Source organism: Balaenoptera musculus, chromosome 1 (assembly GCF_009873245.2).
Source record: "Balaenoptera musculus isolate JJ_BM4_2016_0621 chromosome 1, mBalMus1.pri.v3, whole genome shotgun sequence".
NCBI lineage: Eukaryota > Metazoa > Chordata > Mammalia > Artiodactyla > Balaenopteridae > Balaenoptera > Balaenoptera musculus.
In genome coordinates this window covers 55,123,914-55,133,724 of record NC_045785.1, presented here as the reverse complement: position 1 = coordinate 55,133,724, position 9,811 = coordinate 55,123,914, and the positions used below count along the sequence as shown (strand labels likewise).

General features: G+C 38.5%; 1 protein-coding gene across 1 annotated transcript in view; it reads right to left on the bottom strand.

The window, feature by feature from the left end:
* Positions 1-1,562: 1,562 nt before the first annotated feature.
* Positions 1,563-9,811, bottom strand: part of UBE2U (ubiquitin conjugating enzyme E2 U) — an 81,973-nt gene continuing 73,724 nt past the window's right edge. The window contains exon 10 of the mRNA XM_036872565.1: positions 1,563-1,903. Within this exon, the coding sequence (XP_036728460.1) occupies positions 1,722-1,903 (182 nt within the window). The 3' untranslated portion in view covers positions 1,563-1,721. The remainder of the gene's footprint in view (positions 1,904-9,811) is intronic.

The window sequence follows — 9,811 nt, the reverse complement described above, 5'->3', positions numbered from 1 at the left end:
CACTTTTGCTCCCAGTCTTCTGGTTGCAGGAAAAGTCAGCAACAAATGTAACTTCTTTGTCCTGAATGAAAAGATTAAATAGACAAGACAAAATACAATATGAGGCAGCTGATACCACGGAAATATTTTTCGTTGACTGTTCTGGTCTCTTCGGGTTTGATGCCTCAGTGATTGCTATTTATCTGTTGACACTCCGCATGCTTGTCCTCCTAGAAAACCACCAGACGAGTCAGAGGCCCAGCCTCTCTTGTTGTGACCATCAGCAAGATGCATCTTTGAGCTACAGTCTATAGTTTCACTGAGGTACGAGACAGGCCATTCACAGTGGCTCTTTTATTGGATGTAGGAAGAACTGTAACTGTTACCGAGCTGGGTGGGGGTTGTGAAATTGGCTCTTGACTGTACTTTGACTCTGATAAAAGGAGGGGGAGATCCAAGATGGCTGCCGGAGTTCTGACACTGATAAAAGGAGGGGGAGATCCAAGATGGCTGCCAGAGTTTTGTGGTCCTGGTTGGGGAGGATAACATCTGTCCGGCAATACAACCTGTTGAGGCCTTATTTTCTGAACTAACACAGGCAGACTTGGAAATATCTACCAGCCAGGGAAGTGCCCAGACATCACAGTACGTATAACAGAGCTTCTGTCTTTTTTTTCATAAATACTAAAATCAGTTTCTCGGGAGAGACCTATTTAATACCTAGATCCAAGGTTGGATGGATGGATAGATAGATAAATTTGTGGTGTTTGTAGGGAGAACTGCGTGTGTAGGTAGGTAAGCCTCAAAATAAGTCTCTCTTAAGGCAAGGCCATAAACATTAAAAAAGAGAGAGAAAAGTGATCAATAATATCCAATATAGCCTAGAGGCCCAGTAAGATAAGGTATCTGTTGAACTGGGGCAATATGGAAGTTTTTGGTGATCATAGTGAATTTTAACCTAATAGTATAAGCAGAAGATAGATTTTATTGTGCATTGGGTACAAACATGAAGTGAACTACAGAAATAGAGAGAGCAAATGATAGATTACTATTAATCTGAGAAATTATGAATGATACAGTGTTGAAGGAAGTAGAAATGCAGGGTCAAAGGTAGAGACACAGTTTAGAATAGGAGAGAACCGAGTATATTTGCAGATTGGGGTAACACAGCAAAAAGAGAGGGAGAAAATAAAGATATGAGAATCGGAGTGGATGGTTAGCTAAGGTCGAAGAGAAAATAGAGCATGGACTCTGGGAGAAAACAGAAGAGGAACAATGGTGGACTGGACAGGTGACATCTCGTCCCTTGAATACAGAGGAAACAAGACACTAAACCAGGTACATGGAGATAAATGCATAGATCCCCTACTTGGGTAAATGTCCAGGCTCTGAAGCTCCTGAGTGCTCCCCTCCAATACCAGTCTCTTCCTCACCCAAGTTCTGCCTGCAAAAATGTGTGTCCAGTAGCCTAACAATGCTGGGTATAACACCACTGATTGGAAAACCACAATGAACACTGCTGCTTGGCTAACTTAGGGTCAAACAATGAAGGAGAGCTCAAAAAATCCAAAACAACATATTCGCTGATTTGCACTTATATTTCTAATTTGTTCTTGCAGTGATAGGATGAGACCAACTTGAAAAAAAATATGGAATCCAAGTTGCGAGAGCCTTCCAAAGTTGCTCCATGAAGCTGAGCTGTGGTTGAGGCTGTTAATTTTTTAAATCCTGGAGCATCAGGCTTAGTCTTCCAAAGCATCTGTATCAAGAGTGTTGGTCCAGGCAACCAGATCTTCCACTTCTTCTTCCCATGGCTCATTTGTGCTAACATCATCTGGTAAAACTTTTCTCTTCCACCGCTCCTTTGTTTCATCCGTCTTTGTGACGATATCTGTTTCAGTTTGTGAATCAGGAAAAGTATGAACTATAATGGGAAATACAAAAAACAGCAATTTAATAGACATGGCAGGAAAAACAGTAAAAAGAAAGTGTCCCTGCATTTGTAGCATAATGCCTAAGATCATCTAAATGAATGCAAGTAACCTTTTTAAAGTTTCTAAATTTCACATTTTGCAATGAACTTATTTGTCATGAATCATTCTTTCCCTTTTGGTCAATCTTTCTATGCTCATACATTTACTGAGCCCCTGCTAAGTGCCAGTAGATGTGTAAGGGAAAAGGTGTCCGTGAGTGATACGGCAGTACAAGGAGGGAATCACCATGTCTAAGTGAAAACAGACTTGGACTTTGACAGGGAAGGAGAAATTTGCTAAACAGAGAGGGGCAGAGAAGGGAGACGGGAGCGCTTTAGATCAAGGACATAGCACAGACCAAGGCACAAAGGCATGAGAGAACCTGACAGCTTTGTAGGTAATCAGAGTTGACGCTTCAGTATTTATGCTCTGCCAGGTGCTGTGCTAAGCATGTGCTACGTGTAAAATATAACTTAGACACAATGCTTATGATGGGCAGGTATTATTACCTTTATTTTAAAGATGAGGAAATTGAGACTGAGTAGCCTGCAGTAACTTGCCCAAGGACGTCCAGCTAATAACAGTTAATCCTAGGTCCATCAGATCCAAAATCACTGTGTTATAGTGCGTGGACAGTTCAGTGGAGCTGGCTAGTCAGGCTGAGCCCAGGTTAGGAAAGCCTCATATGTCACACAAAGAAGTTTCATCTTTCTTGCATAGGTCTTGTAAACAGGGAAATAAATCGATTATCTTTTAAAAGAAGAATATAGATATAGTATCAATATTTCTCAATACTTCCACTCAGCGAGGAAAACTTGCTTTCTAGGGATGAACCCTAGTTGGTGCTATTTATGTTCTGCTACCCCTAAAACCCCACTGTACTCTCCTCTCCCTGCATAATTATTGCCACCTAATTCATTGCCCAGCACGCGGTCCAGGACAAATTCTGTTGGTTTCATATGTTTATTTCCCCAATTATGTACCAAATGAACTTTGTAATATCCATTGTCTTCCAGTTGTGCTATAGACAAGGGTTATGAATGAATTGTTCTCTCCGTCTCTTTGGTTTATGGAAAGATTTATGGAGGGATTTGAGTTTAGACAGCTGCCATCATCCTATAAGAGGCCTGAGGTCTCTAAAGATTGAGTTTTTATTTTTGTATTTTAATATTAATCTCTAGCTATTATTAATTTAAAATTAACTTCTGTCTTTCCCTTGAGAAAATCTTCTCTATGAACATATCATTGATGGACTAATGATACTTCTTTCTAACCATGTTTGAGCTGTTCTGAATTCATATGCTTTTGGTCACAAGAAATACAGAGCCCAATTCAAACCAGTTTAAACAACAGAGAAATGTCTTATCTCACAGAAGAAGGAGATCAGAGGTAGGGCAGGACTGAATGATACAGTGACTCAAACATGTCATTCAGGACAAGTTCTTTCCACTACTCTGCTTTACCATCTCTGGCATTGTCTTCATCTTCAGAGTCACAGCAAGAGAGATGTGGCCATTCTAGTACTCATATCAGACACAGCAACATCCAGAGGAATAAAGGGGTCTTTTCTCCAGGGTCTCATTTTAAGAGTAGGAAAACTACCCCTGGAAGGACCTAGTATATTTCCTCTCAGGCTGGGTTGTGTCACACCATACTCCTAAACTAGTCACTGGCAAGGGAAATGGGATTACCATGATTGGGTAGTCAGTTGTTGGGGTGGAATGAATGTTGGGAGTCAATGACCTTGACCATTTGCCCTCTTAGTTCCTGTGCTGTTAAAACAAAACAAAACAAAACAAAAAACACTCCAGGAAGCATAAAAGAAATCTTAGCTAGATTAGCAGAGCATAATGCAAAACAACATAAAAATATTTCCTCATGACATAGAAAAAGTAAACATTATTTTGAACCTTCTTCCTCCAGAAAATCTTAAGCATTATAAATTGTTCTGAGAAACCTTGGACTTACTGATTGGAATCAATAACAATAACTTTGTTACTATGTTAAAATAAGTTACAGAAGCACAAAATTTCTATTGCCTTATGGTTTGTATGCCTTTCTTGGGATGGATCCTCAAAACCCTGCTTCTTAAAATTTTTTCTAATCCTAAAATAATTTAGTTAGTGAAGATACCATGTTCTGTTCTGATTGGTGGCTCTGATTATTGCCCAGTGGTTTATTTCCATTCACTTCTGTATCAGTTTGAGGTCAGTTAGAAAAACAAAGCCCTGGAGGGCACAGTCAAGATGGTGGACTAGGAGGATGTGGAATTCGTGCCTCTGCACAACTAGGGCACCTACCAGGCACTGGTGGGGGACCACAGACACCTAAGGGGACAGGAGGAACACCCAACAAACAGTTGTTTCAATTATATTTTTATTTTTCCTAATATATTTTTTTATCTTTCTAATTTTATTTGTTTTTTATTCTTTGTTATTGTACTGCTCCTTTTTTGCTTTTTTTTTTTTTTTTTTTTGCCTCACCACACGGCTTGCAGGATCTTGGTTCCCAGGCTGGAGGTAGGGCCTGAGCTCCTGTGGTGGGAGCTCCAAGCCCAAACCACTGGACTAACAGAGAACCTCAGACCCCAGGGAATATTAATTAGAGTGAGGCCTCCCAGAGGTTCTCACCTCGGCACCAAGACCTCGCTCTATCCAACTGTCTGCAAACTCCACTGCTGGACACCTCAGGCCAAACAACCAGGTAAGACAGCAATACAGCCCTACCAATCAAAAAAAAAAAAAAAGAAATGACAAAAAATACGTTACAGATGAAGGAGCAAGGTAAAGACCCACAAGACCAAATAATTGAAAAGGAAATAGGCAAATTACCTTAAAAAGAATTCAGGGTAATGATAGTAAAGATGATCCAAAATCTTGGAAATAGAATATACAAAATACAAGAAAAGTTTAAAAAGGATCTAGAAGAACTAAAGAGCAAACAAACAGTAATAAACAACACAATAACTGAAATTAAAAATACTCTAGAAAGAATAAATAACAGAATAACTGAGGCAGAAGAACAGATAAGTGACCTGGAAGATAAATGGTGGAAATAACTGCCAGGGAGCAAAATAAAGAAAAAAGAATGGAAAGAACTGAGGACAGTCTCAGAGACCTTGGGGACAACATTAAACACACCAACATTCGAATTATAGGGGTCCCAGAAGAAGAAGAGAAAAGAAAAGGTGTAAGAAAATATTTGAAGAGATTATAGTCAGAAACTTCCTAACATGGGAGAGGAAATAGTCAATCAAGTCTAGGAAGCGCAGAGAGGCCCATACAGGATAAACCCAAAGAGAACACGTCGAGACACATATTAATCAAACTATCAAAAATTAAATACAAAGAAAAAAATATTAAAAGCAGCAAGGGAAAAGCAACAAATAACATACAAGGGAATCCCATGAGGTTAACAGCTGATCTTTCAGCAGAAACTCTGGCAAGCCAGAAGGGAGTGGCAGGACATATTTAAAGTGATGAAAGGGAAAAATCTAGAACCAAGATTACTCTCCCCGCAAGGATCTCATTCAGATTCGATGGAGAAATCAAAAGCTTTACAGACAAGCAAAAGTTATGAGAATTCAGCACCACCAAACCAGCTTTACAACAAATGCTAAAGGAACTTCTCTAAGTGGGAAACATAAGAGAAGAAAAAGGCCCACAAAAACAAACCCAAATCAATTAAGAAAATGGTAATAGGAACATACATATCGATAATCACCTTGAACATAAATGGATTAAATGCTCCAACCAAAAGACACAGACTGGCTGAATGGATACAAAAAACAAGGCCTTTATATATGCTGTCTACAAGAAACCCCCCTTCAGACCTAGGCACACATACAGACTGAAAGTGAGGGATGGAAAAAGCCATTCCATTCAAATGGAAATCACAAGAAAGCTGGAGTAGCAATACTCATATCAGATAAAATAGACTTTAAAATAAAGACTGTTACAAGAGATAAGGAAGGACACTACATAATGATCAAGGGATCAATCCAAGAAGAAAACATAACAATTATAATATTTATGCACCCAACATAGAAGCACCATCGACACATAAGGCAAATGCTAACAGCCATAAAAGGAGAAATCGACAGTAACACAGTAATAGTGGGGGACTTTAAACACCCCACTTATACCAACAGACAGATAATCAGACAGAAATAAATGAGGAAACACAGCTTTAAATGACACAATAGATCTGATAGACTTAATTGATATTTTTATGACAATCCACCCGAAAGCGGAAAAATACACTTTCTTCTCAAGTGCACAAGGAACTTTCTCCAGAATAGAGCACATCTTGGGTCACAGATCCAACCTTGGAAAATTTAAGAAAACGGAAATCGTATCAAGCATCCTTTCCAACCACAACGCTATGAGATTAGAAATCAATTACAGGAAAAAAACAGTAAAAAACACAAATACATAGAGGCTAAACAGTGCTCTGCTAAATAACAAAGAGATCACTGAGGAACTCAAAGGGGAAATAAAAAATAACCTAGAAACAAATGACAACAAAACACGATGATCCAAACCTACGGGATGCAGCAAAAGCAGTTCTAAGAGGGAAGTTCATAGCAATTCAAGCTCACCTCAAGAAACAAGAAAATCTCAAATAAACAAACTAACCTTACACCTAAAGCAATTAGAAAAAGAACAAGGAAACCCAAAATTAGTAGAAGGAAAGAAATAAAAAAGATCAGAGCAGAAATAAATGAAATAGAAACAAAGAAAACAATAGCAAAGATCAATAAAACTAAAAGCTGGTTCTTTGAGAAGATAAACAAAATTGATAAACCTTTAGCCAGACTCATCAAGAAAAAAAGGGAGAGGACTCATATCAATAAAATTAGCAATGAAAAAGGAGAGAATACAACTGACACCACAGAAATACAAAAGGCCATAAGAGACTACTACAAGCAACTATATGCAATAAATGGACAACCTGGAAGAAATGGACAAATTCTTGGAAAAGTACAAGCTTCCAAGAGTAAACCAGGAAGAATTAGAAATATAAACAAACAAATCACAGGTAATGAAATTGGAAAACTGTGATTTAAAATCTTCCAACAAACAAAGTCCAGGACTAGTTGGCCTCACAGGCAAATTCTATCAAACGTTAGAGAAAGAGTTAACACCTACCCGTCTCAAACCTCTTCCAAAAAACTGTGGAGGAGGAACACTCTCAAACTCATTCTACGAGGCCACCATCACCCTGATACCAAAACCAGGCAAAGATATCACAAAAAAAGAAAATATAGACCAGTATCACTGATGACATAGACACAAAAATCCTTTAACAAAATACGAGCAAACAGAATCCACAACACATTAAAAGGATCATACATCATGATCAAGTGGGATTTATCCCAGGGATGCAAGGATTCTTCAAATATACACAAATCATCAATGTGATTAATCATATTAACAAATTAACAAATTTGTTATACAATTATTATACAATTAACACAGTGAAGAATAAAAACCATATGATCATCTCACTAGATGCAGAAAAAGCTTTTGACAAAATTCAGCACCCATTTATGATAAGAACCCTCCAGAAAGTGGGCAGAGAGGGAACCTACCTCAACATAATAAAGCCATATGCGACAAACCACAGCAAACATCATTCTCAATGGTGAAAAACTGAAAGCATTTCCTCTAAGATCAGGAACAACACAAGGATGTCCACTCTCGCCACTATTATTCAACATATAGTATTGGAAGTCTTAGCCACAGCAATCAGAGAAGAAAAAGAAAGGGAATACAAACTGGAAAAGAAGAAGTAAAACTGTCACTGTTTGCAGATGACATGATACTATACATAGAAAATCCCAAGATGCCACCAGAAAGCTACTAGAACTAATCAATGAATTTGGTAAGGTTGCAGGATACAAAATTAAGCACAGAAATCTCTTGCATTTCCTATACACTAACAACGAAGAATCAAAAGAGAAATTAAGGAAACACTCCCATTTACCATCACAACAAAAAGAATAAAATACCTAGGAATAAACCTACCTAAGGAGGCAAAAGACCTGTATTCAGAAAACTATAAAACACTGATGAAAGAAATCAAAGGTAACATAAACAGATGAAGAGATATACCATGCTCCTGGATTGGAAGAATCAATATTGTAAAAATGGCTATACTACCCAAAGCAATCTACAGGTTCAGTGCAATCCCTATCAAATTACCAATGGCATTTTTCACAGAACTAGACCAAGAAATTTTACAATTTGTATGGAAACACAAAAGACCCCCGAATAGCCAAAGCAATCTTGAGAAGGAAAATCGGAGCTGGAGGAATCAGACTCCCTGACTTCCGACTGTACTACAAAGCTACAGTATGGTACTGGCACAAAAACAGAAATATAGATCAATGGAACAGGATATAAAGCCCAGAGGTAAACCCATGCACCTATGGTCAACTAATGTATGACAAAGGAGGCAAGGATATACAATGGAGAAAGACAGTCTCTTCAATAAGTGGTGTGGGGAAAACTGGACAGCTACATGTAAAAGAATGAAATTAGAACACACCCTAACACCATACCCAAAAATAAACTCAAAATGGATTAAAGGCCTAAATGTAAGGCCAGACACTATAAAACTCTTAGAGGAAATCATAGTCAGAACACTCTATGACATAAATCACAGCAAGATCCTTTTTGACCCACCTCTGAGAGTAAGGGAAATAAAAACAAAAATAAACAAATGGGACCTAATGAAACTTAAAAGCTTTTGCACACCAAAGGAAACCATAAACAAGACGAAAAGAATGGGAGAAAATATTTGCAAATGAAGCAATGGACAAAGGATTAATCTCCAAAATATACAAGCAGCTCATGCAGCTCAATATCACAAAAACAAACAACCCTAACCAAAAATGGGCAGAAGACCTAAATAGACATTTCTCCAAAGAAGATATACAGATGGTCAATAAATGCATGAAAAGATGCTCAACATCACTAATCATTAGAGAAATGCAAATCAAAACTACAATGAGGTATCACCTCACACGGGTCAGAATGGCCATCATCAAAAAATCTACCAACAATAAATGCTGAAGAAGGTGTGGAGAAAAGGGAACCCTCCTGCACTGTTGGTGGGAATGTAAACTGATACAGCCACTATGGAGAACAGTATGGAGGTTCCTTAAAAAACTAACAATAGAACTACCATACGACCAAGCAATCCCACTACTGGGCATATACCCTGAGAAAACCATAATTCAAAAAGAGTCATGTACCACAGTATTCACTGCAGCACTATTTACAATAGCCAGGACATGGAAGCAACTTAAATGTCCATCGACAGATGAATGGATAAAGAAGATGTGGCACATGTATACAATGGAATATTACTCAGCCATAAAAAGGAACAAAATTGAGTTATTTGTAGTGAGGTGGATGGACCTAGAATCTGTCACACAGAGTGAAGTAAGTCAGAAAGAGAAAAACAAATACCATATGCTAACGCATATATATGGAATTTTTAAAAGCGGTACTGATGAACCTGGTGGCGGGGCAGGAATAAAGACGCAGACGTAGAGAACGGACTTGAGGGCATGGAGGGGAAGGGGAAGCTGGGATGAAGTGAGAGAGTAGCACTGACATCTATACACTACCAAATGTAAAATGGATGGCTAGTGGGAAGCTGCTACACAGCACAGGGAGATCAGCTTGGTGCTTTGTGATGACCTAGAGGGGTGGGATAGGGAGGGTGGGAGGGAGGCTCAAGAAGGAGGGGATATGGGGATATATGTATGCATATAGCTGATTCACTTTGTTGTACAGTAGAAACTAACACAGCATGGTAAGGCATTTATACTCCAATAAGATGTGAAA